This window comes from Cygnus olor, chromosome 2 (assembly GCF_009769625.2).
Source record: "Cygnus olor isolate bCygOlo1 chromosome 2, bCygOlo1.pri.v2, whole genome shotgun sequence".
Lineage (NCBI taxonomy): Eukaryota > Metazoa > Chordata > Aves > Anseriformes > Anatidae > Cygnus > Cygnus olor.
The window spans coordinates 14,705,065-14,724,014 of NC_049170.1; the positions used below are offsets into that span (position 1 = coordinate 14,705,065).

General features: G+C 47.9%; 1 protein-coding gene across 27 annotated transcripts in view; it reads left to right on the forward strand.

The window, feature by feature from the left end:
- The first annotated feature begins 1,586 nt into the window (after positions 1-1,586).
- Positions 1,587-18,950, forward strand: part of PARD3 (par-3 family cell polarity regulator) — a 453,149-nt gene continuing 435,785 nt past the window's right edge. For 11 of the 27 annotated variants that reach the window (XM_040546988.1, XM_040546993.1, XM_040546989.1 and 8 more), the window contains exon 1: positions 1,589-1,978. In XM_040546988.1, the coding sequence (XP_040402922.1) occupies positions 1,859-1,978 (120 nt within the window). In that variant the 5' untranslated portion in view covers positions 1,589-1,858. Of the gene's footprint in view, positions 1,979-18,950 lie in introns of all 27 variants that reach the window. The other 16 variants (XM_040546987.1, XM_040546992.1, XM_040546991.1 and 13 more) reach the window with 4 other exon arrangements.

Here is an 18,950-nt window from a genome sequence, read left to right on the forward strand (position 1 = left end):
TGATAGGCTATGGCCATAAAATTGTGGAGTGTGCTCAGTTGTCTCAGTTGCAAGCTGGAAGCTGTGTACTCCAGTTTTATTTCATTTCTGCCTTTCTGAACTCCTGCATGCTGCCTTTCTATTCCGCAGAATTGAAATGCTGGGGATAAGATAAAATATTATAATAGGGCAGGTGTGCTTTTTTCCTGCTTTCACAGGCAGCCGTATCATTTCTCATATAGAATTCAGATCCTCATCTGTGTCATTAGTTCAGATAAGTCAGGTGGGTAATGGAAATAAAATTAACATCTAAACAAAGCAGAATCATCTGTAGACTACTGCGTGGACTGTTTCATCTTTGTGTGTGCAGCTTTCCAAATCTGCCATTAGTGGAAATAAATCTATGGATTTCAAGGAAATTGGACCAGATATTTGAGGGACCAATATAAACCAACTCCTCTGCTTGCTTCACTTGGAAGTGCTAATTAGAATGCAAAGGGCTAGGGATGCCATTCTCATGATACCGTTGACTTAATTAGGCAATAATTTCACCCTTGAAGTTTTAAGAAAATCATTAATTTTGCCCTTTAACTGTGTAGCCACATAACTGCCGATAGCTTTGCCATTTGTATCATGTCTGAAGTTCTGAAAGTTACTAATACTATTGCCTATGGGCACGAGAGTGGATTGCCAACCGCTTCGTGTCTGTGGTACCACTAATAAATTCAGGGGAAAAAAAGCATTTTTCCTGCCTTGCTGTCCTCCAAACTCCACCTTCACTGTGCAGTTAATTTGAATTTCACCGTTTATACCCAAAAGCAATTCGTTGTCAGCCCATACCGAGTGTTCGGTGAACTGTGCAACTCCATTGTCCCGGGTGAAATCCATGAAAAAATGCGAGCGATATTTGCAAAACCTTTTGACTTCTGAGTGCTTTGAGGAGAAAATTGCTCAGCGATTTCATTGATGCTGAGGTTACTGATGATGCACCAGTTTTCTCCCCTCACTCTGTGTTGGTTCTGTCGCATTAACAGAAACGCAAAGGACCACGAAGAGCACCTGGTTGTGTGTGGTGGCTCTCCTCAGACATCAGGTGGGAAAGCAGAAAGCTTCCGTTTCCAAATTCTCTGTGGTTTAGTGTCTTGGTTTCTTCGTACTCACACACGTGAGGGAGAATACTCAGACGTACGGTCTGATTTTTGGGTGGTCCTGTGCGGACCCAGGAGCCGGGGGCTCGATGATCCTTGCGGGCCCCTTCCAACTGGGGCTATTTTGCGGTTCTCCGGTTCAGCTAGCAGGCAGCTCCCTGGATCAAGGCGCAGCGAGCTGTGCCAAGCGTTCCCTGAGAGAACCAAATCGGGCCGAGGGGAGCAAGGGTTTTTACAGGGTCCCTAGCGCCAGCCCGGCCTCGGGACCCCGACCCAGCCCGGCGGCCCGCCGGCGCGGCCCCTCAGCGCCACCTCAGCCCCCCGCCGGCCCCCGGCAGCTCGGAGGGGGGCTCCCCGCCGGTCCTCCCGGGCTGCCCCCGCCCCGCTGCAATGCCCTGAGCCTCCGGAGCGGGGAGGCAGCGCCGCCAGCGCCCCGCCCGCCGCCACCGCCGCTGTGCCGGGGCAGGCGCCGAGCAGGTGGCCGCGGGCAGCGGCATGTGAGCGGCCCCCGGCTGCTCCCCGCTCCCCCTCCGCAGCCAGGCGGCCGCCGGGCCCCCTCGCCTTGCCGTGTCCCCGTCCCCTCGTCGCCGGGCCGGCCGGGGGCTGAGCGCCGCGCCCCGCCGGGGGGCGGCCGTGGCGGAGGGCGGAGAGGAGGAGGAGGAGGAGGAGGAGGAGGAAGGCTGCGAGGGGCCGGAGGGACGCGGGAGCACCCCCCCGCACACCCCCGCAGGATGAAAGTCACGGTGTGCTTCGGGAGGACGCGGGTGGTCGTGCCCTGCGGGGACGGGAACATGAAAGTTTTCAGCCTCATCCAGCAAGCCGTCACCCGCTACAAGAAGGCGATCGCCAAGGTGAGGGAGACGGAGGGGGGCGCGGGGAGCGGCGCCCGCGATCAATATGGCGCTTCCCGGAGCGGGGAGGGAAAAGTCCGGGCTGCCCCGCTCCGCCCTTTGTTCGCCGGTGCCCGGCGGACAGGCGGTGGCGGCGGCCCCCGGCGGGGTGCGGTTGAGCCGCTGGGGCCGCCTCGGCCCCGGCCGGGCACGGAGGGACGCGGGGCCCCGGCGCGGTGCCGGCTCTGCCCCCGGGGCCGAGGCGCCGAGCGCGGCCGGCCGGCTGCGGGCCGGGCGCGGGGGCCGCTGGAAATCCAGCCCCAGGCTTCCCGGCCCTCCAGGCCCCGCGGGGACGGCGGCCGGGGGCAGCCCCCCTGAGGGGGCCGGAGCGGCTCCGCGGGTGCGTGAGGCCCCGGCCTGCCGAGGGGCCGGTCCCGGCTCCCGCTTGTGCCGGCCTCCCTCAGCCCCATGTTGAAATCTCCGGCGGTGCGAGCACGCTCGGCTTGCCTTCCGCAGGAGATCTGCTGGGGCTTCTATCCCCCGCTTAAAAAATCCTTCTTCTTTTTCTTGCGCGTTGTTGTTGCAAACTTCTCAGTCAGCCGGTTTGTTGGGACGGGAAACTTAAGCAAGCTCGCTTCTCCTTTTTTCCGCCTGGTTCATTCAAGTGGAGGATTAAGCTTCGCTTCCTTAGCCATTCCGGTGGTCTTCACTCAATCTGGATGTTTTGTTTTGGCAAATGCTGACTTGGAGGCTCTCTAAAACCGCACCTCGATGCTGGAGGAGCTTTGTGAATAGTACTGAGTGGTCTGAGGGGGTTCCCAGCAAAGTTTTTGAGATTAGTTTCCTTAGAGCCCTGGCTGCTGCGGGGAGAAAAGTAACCGACGTTCCCCTCACCTCCCTGCTTTATTCCTGAGGATCATGGCTTTGGAGGGAAAAACCAGGAAATGTTCTCGATACACTTTTATTACACCTCTTGCAGCAGTTGTGTTTCTGGCTGGAAGAGGAATAAAATGACTCGCTAGGGAATGGCTGCACACCAGCTGTTACCTGCGCGCTGCAGCGGTGTGCACAGTGACCTGCGTGCGCAGGTGAGGCGGTGGGCGAAAGTGCCTCTCTGCTTCAGGTAACAGTGAGCAGCACGTCCCCCGGGGGAGTGTTGCGTGCTTCATCGGGGTGTTCAGATGAGGAGAGTTTGCAGAATTCGTTTTTAAGTGTTACAACATTGATAAAGATTCATTATTTTGATGTCTCGTGTTCCAAACCTGTGTCCCGCGGGGAGGTAGCTCGGGTGCCACTGACCTTCGTTCCTGCTTCCAGCCGTTGAATTGAGTTAGGGGATGGCGATAAGGCTCTGCGGTGTGATGTGGAGGCTGGGAGCAACTGCAGCAGAGGGAAGGCGTGCTGGTCATCGGGAAAGGGCTCTGGTTGCAGGTGGCGTGGCTTGTCCAGGAGGGAGATGGCCCACCTGTGGAAAAACAAAAACGTTGTGATGTAACTCTTCTTCAAACGTGCTGGTGTATTTACTAACAAGACCATTTGCAGATGTGCGGACAGACTTGGCCTGCCCCTTGGTCCCCAGTCCCCAGAGCTCTCAATCTGGGGTTTCAAATGATATGTTTTTTTTTTATTTATTAGTATTTATATGGCGGTTATGCTGTATGCCAGCGGTATGGACTTGAGGTAGTCATAATTACTGAGATTGCTTCTATTATATGGAAATACTGTGGTTGAAAGCACAGTAAGCAGAGTCCACGGGCTTTTCTCTGGGTGCTGTATATAGGCACTGTCACACCTTGCTTTTAACTTAATTTCTGAAGCTTTTCCATGACGATGTGTGGCAGTGAGGAGACGGCTCCTCAGTGCGTCGTGAGCAAACCCATCCTGGTGTTTCCTGTGCTCGCTGTAGCGTAACATGGCTTCAGTGGCAGAATTTCATAGATTGCTGTCTGTTTGTAGCACTTAGATGGTTGGTGTCTGTGCTAGTGTAGCAAATGAGCAAGTCTTTGCTTCAGAAAGAGACAGAGAGGAAACAAAGTAATTCGTGAACTGCCAGGGTAAAGGTATGTGGGCACATCTGAAGGCAGGATCTGGCAGCTGGCATCAAGCTGACACCGAGCTCTGCTTAACCACGACTGTGCTGGTAGGGAAGAAAGCATATCTGGTGGAACATTATTCAGAATACTTTAATTATGTTTATGGTTTTCATACTGACAGGAAAAACAGCGTTTCTCATCCTGCGAAAAAGAGCGTGCCTGCTTTATGCAGCAGTTCCTGCAGGAGAACCACTTGAAGCACACGAGAGCTGAAGTGCCAGCTGCTCTGAGCCTGCCTCGCGCTTTGCTGTGGTTTTCAGGTTACGGTTAGCAGTAAGCTGCCCTGCCTGGGTAGCGGTGGCGAGACAGCAAGGCTTCGTGCTTGCAGGCTGCCACGAGCAAGTAACTTCAAGCTTTGACCTCGGTTTGAGTTTTCTCGACTCGGTGTTATTTAGGTTAAGTAGACGTGCTGAGAACAGAAGGAATGCGGACAAAAATAATGAAGGTGATAGTAAGGTTCTCCTCTCTGTGAAATGTTAAGACTGTTGAAAAGCATACAGATAGCGCACAATTTACTGCAGTTTGTTGTGGGTGCTGCTGGCTTTGCTTAGGATGCATAAATCTCAAAGCAGAAAAAATCAGTATGGATTAACACAGCTCTCAATGCTAAATCTTTAAGTACGGAATAACTTAATATGGCGGGCTGTGCTTGGGGCTTGATCCGTGCAGTGTGTACAGGAAATCTTTCTGATCCTTTGCTTCTAGTGCGGGAGAAGCTTTGTGTCTGAAGTGTGCTCCATTTTTCTTCAAGCTGTGTTTGTGGGGAAAGAAGAAGTGAAAAGAGATGTTTAAGAAGTCCAGCTGTCCAGAGTAACTGGATGTGGCCAAAATTGATCACACTCCATGAAATCTTGTTTGCATGGTGGCATACTAATGATGTTTTGTGGGGCTGGACTGGTGCAGCCTCTGGCACAGCTTCTGCAGTAAGCATTAAACGGGTACGGTTTGTTCAGGTGGCGGCTGGCCTGTGAAGTTCTCGGTGCATTTCCCAAACTCCACTTGTCGGGGAGGTCAGAGGCTTTGCAGGTTTTGTGTGTTTACTTAGTTCTGCTCATGGTTTTCTGTCAGTTTTTTTGAGGACAGAAAACTGCTGGAGTAAGGTAGGAAGGAGTTTTGAGGAGAGGGATGTCAGCCACACTTGATTTTCGTATCATTAATGGAAAGAAATTGTCAACTACCCCAAAAGGGAACAGACAGGTAGGCGTTTGTGAAACATAGCAAATGATCGACTATAACCTAATTAATGTAAAAAGCTGGAAACTTTTCCTAAAAATAATGTAAGGTTGGAATGCATCAAGTAACCTTTTGTCAAAAAGAATTGTACATCCTGTAGCTTTGGTTTAACCTGATTGCAGTCAGCGATATTTCTGATTTTTATTTTTATTTTTTGATTATTTATTTATTGGTAACTTTCTGCTGTCACCATAATCTTTGTAGGTTTTGAGCTTTTTGAGATTTAAGCATTTTCCTACTTTTTCTTGCAAATGTAAGTAGGCACGCATACACAATGGTAGGTACAAAGTTTTCAGTTTTTTACTTTAGTGTGATGTGTTTGTGTGATGTATATGAGCACAGTAAACAAGAATATGAACTGGGAATTCATAGTTTTTTGGATTTATAAATTGTTCAGTCTCCCGTTCGGTTCCTGCAGGGATTGTTCAGGCTCTTTGTGATTGTTCAGTCTGATGTGCTGTGGGTCATGAGCCTGTGGTAGCGTCCATAGACCGTGAGCCTGCAGTAGTGTTCGTAGGCTCTGCGTATAACACCAGTGTTCTAGGAGAACTAAGAAAATTAACCAAAACTCCAAAGGAACCAAAAATATTTTAGGAGACCTCTTTTGAGAGTCCTTTCCCCTCAGCCTCACCAAAAGGTTGTGGGAGATTAAATGTTGGAGGGATTGCGATACCGTGGGGAACAATGCTTGAATTGTTAATTTAGAAACCGCAGTGCGTTAATGTTTGTTAGAAGTAATTGTAATCTGTTCCTTGATAGCATTTGAAGGCAGCTGCTGATACGAGACCGGAACTCAAAAAAAAGTTGGTCGTGTAAGCAAAGGTAACAAGTGTCAAAAGCCGCCCAAAGTTTAGAGCTCCACCTCGTTGGTAGATCTGAAATTCATTGGCAGGGAAGCGCGAGGGGAAGGTTGTAGTCTTAGGGAAAGTGCGATGCACTTCTCTTCTCTTCTTGAATTTTTCTTTTTGTTCCAGTGCCAGCTGAACGGGACTTCTCAGAACAATTATTTGCTTAAAAACCAGCTGCCAAGCAGCAGGCTGCCTTGCAGATGCAGTGACAACTTTCATGCCTCTCATGTTCAGTGGAGCAAACAGTTTTACATTCGCTCGTGAGCATGTCGTGAGGGATAGTTTTTATGTCCTATTACATGGTGGAGAGCACACAGGAGTGGGTCACTGTGAAAATTTACTGATTTTATGTGTACTTTATATTGATCTCATCGTTTTCCCTGCTTAAGACCGTCTGCTAGGTTTTGGGCACAGGCGCATCTGGCTCCTCCAGGGACACTCCGTTGCAGTCACAGTGGAAACGCTTATGGGCACTAATGGCGTAAATGACTTGTAGCCTAGCAGGGATTTTTGTGTTTAAATTTGACTTCTTTTTGATACCTTTCTAAATCTTGAGACTGTTTTAAGGAGAAAGAAGCATTACAGGCTATTTCCAGAATGTGCAGGAACCTTCTCCACCCCAAAAAGGTCCATGACACAAACCAGAAAAAACCCTCTCACCCCTGCTGTTCAGCTGACCGTTTACTTCCAGCTGACAACGTGGGGACGCAGTCTCTTTGCTCCTGCTGTGGTATGTGCCGGCTAGCACTGAAATGCTGTACGTGAGCTCAGCCAGGAGAGCGCTGGTTCCCCGCAGGGCATTTTCTGGAGCCAGCTCTCGGCCTCGTTGCTGGTGTTGTGCTCCAGGCAGTGGTGGTGAAACCCGGATGACTGGTACCTCGCTCAGCTGCGGCCTGGTGAGAGCTACAGACAGCGGTGGAGAGCTGCTGGTTTAAGAGGGAAAAGTGCTGCGTTGCACGAGAAGCTGCAGGGTAGAGGTAGGGCTCAGCCCGCAGGCGTGGTGGTGGCCCCGTGGGTCCCCTGCACCCGGACCTCGCTGTGCAGAAACGCCGAGCCCACAGGACAGGAGGCTGCTCTGCAAGCCGGGCACGGAAGCCGGACAGCTTGCAAGTCCTTCAGCTTGGGAAGTGTTTTCAGTGGAGGGTATGTGTGGTATTACTTTGTTTTGCTTATGTGAGCAATAGGTATCTGTAGCTGGATGGGGTGCGTCATCGCTTTAGGTTCAGCGTTACGTGGTTTGTCAATATTTAAGCATCGCTCGCTGATGACAGAAGTGGAGCGTACGTTTGTGGAAGAGCTTTGCGAGCGATTTCACTACGAGCAGAAGCGCTGTTGGGCTGCCGAGCCCGGTGCCTGCGGCTCCGTGGAAGAAGTTGTGGAAGTCTGTGAAAGCGCTCAGCACGTTACGTGAGTGGTTCCTGTCTGTAATTTGGGGTTTAGGGAGCTGCCAGCCTTTCTTGTCTCGGGCGATAGCCTCGACCAGTGGAAAACCATCTGACTCTCATAGTTTCTTGCACTTCGGCTTCAGTTCTAATGGTTGCAGATGTTTTAGCTGGGTTATAAAAACACCATTGGAAGTAACACTTTCTCAGTTGTACCAGACTATGACATCTTTTGGTCGTGGAGCGTTTAATCTGGTAAAATAAGGTGGAGTAAATGGGGGAGAAACGTTGACGATATTAGTTATACAGAATATGGCTCATGTAGCTTTAAAACAATTTCCTGGTTCTTCAAAGGAAAACAAACCTTTTCATCCCAGCAGAAATTGAATGGATAAAACATGCAACAATGCTGAACCGATGCTTATGTATATTGAAAATAAAGTGGAATTCTTCTAACATAAATCCAGAGTATAGCACAGATGTTCTCACTCAGAAATGTTTTGTGAGCAGTAAGAAAATAAAAAGTGGAGCAAAAAAAGTATTAAAAAAAGTCAGCAAGATACGTTAGAGCATCTGTGTTTTTTGTTTCCTTTTTAATATACAGTATATATTTTCCTTGTTTCTTTGAGGTCATTTTACTGTAATGCTCAGCAAATCTGGTGCTGGAAGACAGATGAAAAAAATCCAGCAAACCAAACCGCCTTTGAGGGAAGTTACATAATCCAGTGGAACTGCTCAAAAATGAGAAAGAAAAAAAGAATACTCGAGAGCTAGCAAGCACAGATGTACACAGCACTTGTCGGAAAGACTGGTACTGCTAGTGAAAGGGAAATGAGTCAAATTCTGAAATCAGGAAAAAGTCATTTTAAATAAACAGAGGCCAATATGGTGCTTTTGTTCTTAAAATAATCACATTCATTTTGCTTGTTGTAGCAGTGTCACGTTGTTTTCAACCGGTAGCTTTAGCTATTTTCTCAAATTGGCTCCAGGTATTTGTTAAATCAGAAACAATTTTTATAATTATTTTGTTGCACTTAGTCTATTTTTTTCTTAAGCAGGTAGCAGGTACGTGAGGGTGACGTATGTTCCACTTCAGTTTCTCGTCGTGGAGCGATACGGACGTAGTAACACAATTAGACCTAAACAAAAGGCGAAATGCCTCCCGACTGAAAACTCTTGGACGAGTTCCCGTTTGCTCTGTTTGCATGTAGGCCTGCTGGAAACGTGCACGGGAGTTTTCCCTGTCTGGCCGGGGGTGCGGTGCCTGGCCTCTGTGGTTCGCCGTCTGCAGTGCCCAGTAAGCGCCCGTGCCTTGAGGAAGCGTTGATGCAGAGGGTCTTCGAACCTGAATTCAGTTCCCTGAGTGCCGTGTGAGGCGAGGGGCTTCACCAGGCGCACACCCCAGCAAAAGCACCCGCGTTGATGAGGTGCGGGGCTGTTGATTTCACTGAATTACGGCCAAATGGATGGCGTGCCGTGTCTCAGGGCTCAGGTTGCCGACGGAAGGGAAAATTAACGAAGGCCAAATATGTTTGAGCGCGGGGGGTGCGCTGTGGCATCCCGCAGAGCTGGCCCTGGGCTGCTGCCGTGTCCCTGCTGCGTGCTGAGAGCCCCAGGCCCGCCTGCAGGCTCCTGTGCTGCAGCACGTGGCTCGTCCGGCCTCCCCGTCGTCCTGCCTGCCTCGTCCGGGACTTTTGTGGTAAGGAGACTGGGCTGGCAGAAGGAGAAGGACTGAGGAGAGGAACGGTCTTCTGTAGGGGAGGAATAAAAGTATGGGGTGGCCCTAGAGACTGGCAAAGGGAAAAAGCTTTCGGGGCAATGATAAGTGGATGCAACTCCTGGTACTGTTTCATTCACACAAGGGAAATGGGAGCTTGTGTGGTAGCAAGGCCATGAGTCACATACTGACAAATAAAAAGAGCTGAAGATAGGAAGGAACTGGTTAACTCAGAGGTAAGCAGTCGATTTAGGAAGTGGATTAAAAATATGTCTTCAGTGACACCACAGCTGTCATTCAAAGGGCTTTTTTGAAAAAAAAGAAACCTGGGGAATTTATTCTAGCAACTTTTCCCTTTTGTGCTAATAGGTGTACTGAAAGTAGTGAATCTCTGACTTGGTAGGGAAAATAGACACCATTTTGGAGAAGTGATGTCACATTTTTGGACATACTTTCCACATTCTCTCACACTCAGCCTGCTGCTGATGCAGCGAGATTCAGAGCCCTTTGCAGGAGGAGCGAGCTGGTACATTGTTAGCAGTTTTCTTTTTAAGTGGCCACGTTTATAGGATTTCTGTTCCGGGTATGCATGTCTTTACTGAACCAGAGACTCAGATGGGAATTTAAAATGTTTCTGGTATTCTTGCTGAATTACTAATAGGAGAAAGAAAGTTACGTGGGTATGAAATGTTTTAAATGGAGATAGGACTTGGGAGTGTCTGTATATTTGTGTGCGCACCCACTTAGGTGTTTTCATTTGTTTGAAGAAATTAAGCCGCACTTACTAAATGAAAAAGTAGTTTCACCTTACCCCATCTTTTTTGCATGTGCTTTCAAAGTTCTGGAGTTACTCTGTATTCCCCTAGGCAAGGGCCACAAAGTTTTTTCTTCCCTATTAAATGTCAGAAGCAATATCCTACTTGTGAGAAACTTGCAGAGATGCACCTCTTTGTGCATGTAACGAGAAGCGCTACTTTGTTCCAGTTCTCAGGATCTTCCTGAGCAGAAGTTCGTGAAATACAGAAGAAGTGCAGGCATGCTGGAGTGTCTCCGAGGTGACTCTGATGTTGCCCTAGCTTATTAAGTGGCGGCTTAAAAAATAAATTGGAACTGCAGAACTTTTAGCTTCTTTAATAAACCGCTAAATGGAGCAACAGGGCTTGATTTAATTTGTTTTCCCCAACCTGTTGCACCGAATGTTATTTGCCTTTTTTAAAGCGTGCGTTTGTTTGTGCTGTCCCTTTCTGAGGCTGCTTGCCCGCAACCGAGCGCGGGGGGAAGGCGGGCAGCCTCCCCTGGCCAGGGAGCCTTCGGCCTCCGTGCTGCGTGCTGCCACCGAGGATGAGGAGCAAAAGCATTTAACCCGTCTCAAAGCTGGTCCCATCTTTTGGCAGCGCCGTGCTGCTGGAAAAACTGTTAGCCCGAAGTAAGCCCTTTCTTTGCTGAAAGTCAAAAACACCGCGCAGCGGTAACAATGTGGCTGGTTGGAGAACCGTCATCTCCATACCTCGCATTTGTTGGGTTAAACGTCTGTCTTATTACAGAGCCGCGAAGGCTGAGGTAAGGCGAGGAATTGTGCCGCGCTATGAGGAGGCGATGGGAGCCCTGTCCGACGGGCCCTGCCCGCTGCGCCGCGGAGCTCTGGAAGTGGCTCGCCTGCGCCCAGCTTCCCGCTTGGCTCTCCGTGAACGCTCCCCCGAGGCATGTGCAGGAGGCTGGGCGCTCCGACGGCACGTTGGGTGTGGATCGAGGTGAGGGTGTGTCCCCGGGGATTTGTTTGTCGCGCTGGCGAAGATGTTGCTGCGCTGGAGGGCCAAGGGGACGGGGGGCAGAGGGGAGGAAGAGCCCCAGCACGGGTGGCTCCCCGTTGTCCTCAGGTGGAGGGTCCCCCCTGCCGGTGGGGCAGGATGTCATTTCCCGATCCTGTACTGAATATCGGTTGTTTTTTTTTTTTGGCATTAAGAATACTAATTTAAGAAGATCAGTATTTCCTGCTCTCGCTGAATTTTCTTAACAGCACCTTTTGTTGCTGCTTCTAGTTTTCCCTTCATAAAACCCAGCACAAATAGACAGTGCCTATTATAGTTCTGGAAAGTCCAGACTAAGAAATCACAAGAAAAGGTGGACTAGACTAAATAAATAGAGCTTTTAAATGTGTTGCCTGTCAGTGTGGGCTTTGTGTTATAAAGCAGCCAATGAACATGATTTTAAAAATCTGTAACTTTGTGCATGCAAAATGCTTGTATGTTTAATTGTTGCTTTAAAAAATAAAATAGGTAAAAGCCTTCTAAGTGTTTTAGACTTATCCAGCCTGGTCGAAAAAGAAAATATTATGCCCTGTATGTAAAACAGGGTATTTAGCTTGTTATATTAGGCAATGGAGCGGTCTCACCGCGTGTCCAGCAATCACTCCAGAGCATAATGCTTCGGTAAACTAGAACCAGATGTTGATGTGTGAAATGTTATTGTATTCAGGGTCTTGCAAACCTCCCCTTTATTAGCAGAGATGTCTGAAGTAAATTCCCGATGCCCATTTCGTTGTGTCGGCCTTGCCCCAGAGCGGTTGGTGCTAGCTGGAAGCCCCCATGCCGAGCTGGGGGCCGCAGGTAACCCGTGTCCGGCATCGCATCCGCTGGGGCTGAGGAAATACCGACCTGGCAAGGCCTGGCCCTGCTCCCCCCGGAGCAGAGGCATGGTTGCTGGGTGGAATTCCCTAGCTGGAGAACAACAGCAGCAGTGAAGGAGAGCTTTTTTATAAGAAAAGCTAATTTGTGCTGAGTTAAGTATTCTTTTGATATTTGAATACGGAGTAATTAGCTTGGATGTACTGCTGTTTACCCTTTAGGATTTGGAGAAGTCTAAACAAGCTGCTGAAGGGAACTGTATCGTAAATCTACTTCTGAAATGGATTTGGCAATCGCGTGCTTCAGACTGAGACCAAATCTGCTTTTTGTGGTGTTTCTCTGGTGGGCAGCGACTGCTGGGAGGAGTGGGGGGCCGTGTGGTTGGGGAAGGTCTGGTACGGGGAGGTCTGATGGACCCACCTGGGAGTCCCCCTTCTAAAAATGCTCTCAAGGTGGGCGTGTAATTGCTTATGCGTGGATGCTACTCCTCTGGCTTAAAAAAAATAAAATAAAAATCTGTAGTTCAGTATTTACCATAGGCAGTTACTGTACTGGAGAGCACTTTGTAGGAAATGGTTTATTTTGTTCTAAATTACTTCCACTTCGTAATTCAGTACTTGCTCGGTCTCATAGTGGGACAAAGTAAAAAAAAAAAAAAAAAAAAAAGGATGTTTTTCCTTGTTCTGTCTGAGAGTTATGATTTCAGATCCAAAATATTTTAATATTAGCTAATTCTGTAAAAGGTATGTTGTGTTTTATAGGTGGCCTGTGTTTTGCTTTCTTCGACCACGTATTATGTCTGCGATTAGACAGTTATAAAGACTGCCCTAACTCTAGATGCTTTCACAATTTGCTTCTGCTTTGGTGTGTCAGTGCTTTGTTGCCTTCTGAAAGGTGTTGTTTCCAAAGGTTAGTGAATGCCAAAGGTGTTGTAAGTAGGGACACAGTAAAAACACAATTTCTCTTGATTGCTTTTGGAGATTAAAGTTGTATGTAATATTGAAATTAAAAAAATAGCTTTTCTGTAATGAATTATGTTTCAGATGCATGCCATATATATTTAATCCAGATTTTTTCTGTCATTTGTTTTCCAAGAAGTGTGTCGTTCCTTTCCGAAGTCGAGTGCAGAGCGTAATAATTCACTTTGTTGTTTTGCATTATTCTGCAATATAAACTAAAAGCTGACATAGGAGGCGGAGCTCTGAAATGGAACAGTTTATTATAAATAAATCTCTTTCACCTGATGATCTGGCTCAACAGTGGGCTTTCAGTGCAGACCGTGCAGCTTCAGATTTGTCGGCTGTGCCTAGAGCTGGTGAGCAGGAGGAGCTGAGCTTTGCAGAGCCATCTCGTGCCGCTCTGGCCATCTCGTGCCCTCCTGAACATGTCTGGCAAACAGGAGCCAGCCCCTTGCTGTTCACCTCCTCGCTTTGCTGCCAGGAGCAGTGTCCTGGGTGGTCCGGAGCATCTGGATCAAAGACCTGCCGATGGCTGAGTCCAGATTTCTCAGAAATTGCCTGCTGATGATGGCAACAGAAGGATGTACTTTTTTTTTCCTCGTAATGTTTTTCAACGTGCAGCTCTTCTGTGTATAAATTATAGTGTGTGTGGGAAGGAGAGCATGTTGGAAATTGGTACCTAGAGCAGGCAAACAACATGGGCTTACGTCTGTCCTGCAGAAGCTGAGGAAATTCAGAATCAAACCCTGATGTCAGATGACAACATTTCTTCCACCTGTTTGAACTACAAAGCTCCCCCCTCCCTCCCTCGGAAGAAGCAGGCCTAAAATCCAATGAGAGATGTAAAAGCAAAGCAGTGGAGTCCTCCCCCCGGATCTTGCATCTTCATAAATAATTCGTTCTGCAGACCGAATCGTTACTCCTGCTGCCAGGCTCCTTCAGAAAGCCGCAGCCTTGCAGCCGAGCTCTCCTCGTGCCTGGCGGTGACACGGCAGCACAGGGCACGTCCTGGGGCTCCTCGGCCCTGCTGCTCGCCCAGGGCCATTAAATGGAGAAGGAAGAAGCAAAACACTGGAGTCATTTTGAAAGAAATATAATGTAAATACACAGAAGGAAAAAAGTGGAACTGATAAAAGTTACTCCTTTATTTATTTATTTTAAAGCCTGGATTTTAATGCATGCTATGCTCAGTATAGGAGAACTCCACTTATTAAAACTCCAGGTCTGTGTTTTATTATTTCTTAGGTCACGTCAATGATCATAATTGCATTTAGCTGGCTTTTTGTATCACTTTTAAAGTAGTCTTTATAGCTGTGTACTGTCATAGGACTTGCCCCTGTGGGAAGCCTTTGGAACTCAGTTAGCAAAATCCACTTGAAATTAAAATGTTTAAAAGCATGGAGGCTTTTTGTCTTCGCGTCTTTACACCTTCATCCTGGTTATTGCTGTGGGCTTCAATTTCCAGATCTGCATCTACACTTACTGCTGAGGAGCCGTGCTTGCTTTGTGCAGGACAGGCACCAGCACCATTACTGCGAGGTAACTGACCCGCAGCGAGGTGGTGCTGCCGTGGCGTACTGCTCTCTAGGAGCTTCCTGGCTTTTATAGCTTGCTTTCCTTATAGGATGAACTGCTTCAAGTTACCTTGATTTTTAACGTGGAGGTAAGGGTATGTATGCACGCAGGCTGTACAAGCTGTTGGTAAACACCAAACACTTTGCATCCCTACACAGAGTTAAAAGGCTCCCTACCTTGTGTGCAACTCTGAAAGCAGCATCTTCGGAGAAGTTTAATGGGACTTTGCATTATTGAAATTAGTGATAGGTGCTTTTTTGGGGGGTGAAAATTATTCCATTTTGACAAATGTCCAAGTGCAAACAAACTTCAGGGGTAGAAAGATGCAGGAAACGGGGGAGCCTATAAATGGTGTGCTTAGGATTTAAGAAAACACCTGTGGTGTCTTTCGGCTCATTTCAGAGGCATCGGTTGAATCCTGCGGGGAAGATGTAGGAGATACCTACTTAGCCTTGCTCCACCAGTGCTGCGGTTTGAAAGGGGAGAGGTATCTGTCGGCGCCGCGTTGTGTCAGGTGTGAAAGGGGAGCGCAGAGCAGGGCCGGGCTCTCCCAGAGGAGCTGTGTGCTCGCACAGATGGAGGTGCTTCCCCGGGGAGTGCCGGTTCTCTGCGGGGACCTCGGCAGCCGCCTCTCACAGCGGCACCGTGCTAATTGCAGCAATCGGCGCTTGTACAGCGTCCGGCTGTGGTTTTTCTCCACAGCTTTGTGTTACCTTAGGAAAGAGGGAAGTACTTCGCTGTACCCGTTGTCCGTGCTGCAGCAAATCCGTGATGTACCCATCGGTTACAACCGCGCGTTGTACCCCAGCTAGCTTCAATCTGAGTAGTTTGGGGTGAAACACAGAAACAGGTGAGCTTCGGCAGCGTGTGCAGTCGCCTTGTGCCTGTGGTGCTGGGCTTTCAGTGCAGTTTTATTGAAATGAGGTACGCTGTGCTGTATGGGCCGCAGCCAACCCTCTGTATCGCAGGTGCAGCAGCGCGTCCGCTGCCGTCTGCAGCTCTCACAGCGCTGGGCCATCTGGCAGCCCGGCCTCTGAGACCCTGCCTCCACCTGCAGCACAGCAGCAAGGGGGAAAACGTGGTGTAGGGGAAAACGTGGTGTAGGGGGTACGTGGGAGCCTGGCTGAGGGTAACCGCGGATATTCCTCGTGTACCAGCGGGCGGCCGTGCAGCCGCGTCCTGCGCGGCGGGCAGGGACGTCGGCCGCGGTAGTGTGAGCCTGCGGAAATCTGGAAGCACTTCTCAGAGACAATGGGAGTCCTCGTTTCTGCCTTGGTGAAAAGGTATCAAGGAACTGCACCCATGGGCATGCAGCCGATCAGCGGAGAGAGGGAGAGAGCGTAAATATTTACAGCTGTGCCTCCCTCTTGTGTGGAGTGTGCGGGCTCGGAAAACATGATTGCTCTTCAGCACCTTCTCCTCTTAATTTGGTAATTTCCTTCTGTGCCTTGCTGCCTTCTCCCTTCAGAAAGCAAATCCACGAACAAATGTCACAGTGTTTGTCAAGTACATAATTAACCCACTGAGCAAACGGGGGAAGCGAGGCACAGAAGGTCGCTGACTTGTCCAGGACCACACAGGCGGCTCGGCACCGAGCTGGAAATAAAGCACTGACCCGCTGACTCCTTAACCGCAAGTCTATCTTTCCCCTCTAGTAAGGATGTGGTAAAATACGGCTGCATTTAATCCTTCTGCTCCTCAGTAGTTTAGCCTCTCTATGAAAAGACACGCCATGCTTCGCCAGGCTGAGAAGGGAATATCTGGTGGTAATTGCCTGTTGAAAAGAAAGTATCTTCCTCTCAGGAAACCGTGGGCTCTGCCGTGTTAAACTGCTTAATTACTGTTTCTTATGTGATTTATTTCACAGATCTCAATTTACTCATACTGCGGTTGAAACTTTTAGACGGTAATCCGTACTTGGCACCGAGGATGTTGATTCCAATATTGCACGCCTGGTGAAATGGTTGTAACTTTGAAATAAAGCAAAGGCTTATGTTTCACTTAAATGCATTCAGATAGCTATATTAATGGAAATTGATTTTTTTTTTTTTTTTTTTTAAAGCTAGGTGCCATAAGGAGATGCATCAGTGATGTGTTTGGCTGAAATATGAGAAATTTAGAGGAGGGAGAATATTGGTCCATGCTGGTGAAACTTAAGTCTGTTTTTTCTCTCATTAAAGTGCTGTAACTTTCTTTTAATGCTGAAGTGTCGCAAGTAAGGTGGTCTGAAGTAGGCAGTAAGTGCTCTAATGTTCAGCTGATGCTGGTAAGAAAAGCTGCCGGGTCAAAAGGCAAGTACCCGAGTGAAAGACTTGTCTGCATGCCTACGTGTTCCTTTTAGATTGATGGGGTTAATTGCCATGCTCTCAGCTTTGCTTGTGCACTACTGTGCTACTGATGCTGACTGAAAAGGAGCTCAGCCTACCACAACTTTTTAATCCCCTCTGCATGCAGTGCAGAAGAAAGCATGTTTTCCCCTTATAAATGTAAGTTTTTGTGATCATAATGTCATATCGGGCCACATTATAGTGCCACGTACTTCTCTATGTTAGGGATAAGGAAACACGTAGAGCTGGAGTAGGACTGTGTTTGCTATTGTATGTATTAAATAATGATAATACTAAGCCCTGAAAATTGAGATATTACAGATTATAATTTCATCCTAAAACAGCTTATAAAACGACTGCTTTGAGTTTAGTAAGCAGTCATTTATTCTTTTGTGTTTTAAAAAGCATGCTACGGCACAACTGCAGTTCATTATTCTGCTTTTGTTGAGGACTTCAGGTTCTGTCAGCAGCTGACATAGCCGTCGCGTTATCGCCAGCGTTTTGGAAAAACGCAGCTGGTGGGCTATGCAAATGGACACATTTACTAAACAATTTTAGATGGCATTATAACCATTGTTCATCTCGTGCCTCTAGATGATTTATTTTCAAGTGACTGTGTATGCCTGTGACAAGCACGCTGCTATTAGGCATAAGGACACACAATGCGAAGTAATTTCCTGAAACTGGATAGCCGGAGAGACTTCCACAAAACCTATTAACAAATATCTGTAATGATTCGCATGTATTATTTTGTGTCTCTTCCTTGTTGTGGCGTATTCCTCTCATTCTAGACATATTTCTTCATTAGAAAGCCCCTGAGAAAGTGCAGGCTGCTTGCATTTAGATTTAACCATTTGTGAAGTTCACTGTGCTGCTGCTTGGCTTTCTTCTCTCCTCAGCCTTCTCTGCCTTTAGAAACAGAGCTATTTCTCACCTGCGCAATGCATTGCCATTACCAGCTTTTTCATCAAAATTAATTCCATCTACTAGTTTATACCCTCTATTTTTTTTCTCTGTATCTTGCAATTGTTAGTTATATGACAACGTCCACTTCCCTCATATGTGCTATACGTGTGTCAAAGGCTCTGGTTTAGAGAGTTTCCTGGTTCTCACGCCTTACTGACTACATAACATGGAGGGAAATCAGAAAGCAGCATCTCATTTGTGGTCATTGCTTTGTCTGCTTTGTCCTCCAGTAGAAGAAAAGAGGAGATAGTCTGCAGATGGTTACAAATGATGTATAAACTTCTCTTCCTTTACTCTGCCACACACATATACATTTTTAGTCTGTCTTGGGGCTTCTTTTTTGCTGTCCTAGAATAAGGCTATTCACTATACCAGGACAGTAATCAAGGAATTCTGCGCAGCCCTCTTAATCTTGCATGCTGATTACACAAGCTGTTCCCGAAGGCATGCAGTACCAAACCAAAAGGGGTGCTTGGTGTGCAGCAATGATGATGGCAGCGTGCTCTCTCTCTGGATGCTGTCGTGCTCTTAGAACCATGCTGTTCTCGTACTTGTGGTCTGGCCGTATGAGGAGGATACAGGTGGACAGGTGTTCACCTACCTGCAGGACTGTCATGGGATTCCTGCAAATGCTACAGAGGCAGGATTCCCAACAAGAAGTTGAGTTGTATTGCACACAATGGAAGTGCTGGGCATGGTGATCAGTGCACGTGTGGTGGTAGCAGTCTGCCAGTGTTGCTTCATTTCTGTTTGCCCACCGCCTGTAGTTTGTGAGTGGGATATGTTTGCAAGTGGAGACTGTTCTGGTAGTGGTTTAAAAGGATATTTCTCTGTCTGCTTTAATGTTGTAGCCCAGGATATATTTATCTCGAGTTTGTACACCATTAAATAAACCCAGTTTAAACCTTTAACAGCTAGTGAAACTTTCTTTCACTTACCTGCTTTAACAATGTCGAGAAGATGTGCATTCAGCATTTGGGCGATAGCAGAAACAAAACGTGCTGTGGGAACTTACAGCCAAGCAAGCTGGGTGTAGAGACCAGTATCAGGAAAAAACAGAACATAATTTTGAAGAAGGGGAAATAATTTAGTTTAAAATCTAAGTAGATAATCATACACAATATACTTTTCATTGAAGTACAAATCCTATAAAATCAGGTATGTTCACTGATTTACAGGCTGCCAAACATGACTGCAATCTAAGACAACCGAAGTTCTTTCCTAAGAGAAAGCAGCATCACCTGAGGATCACGAGCACTGAATGACACT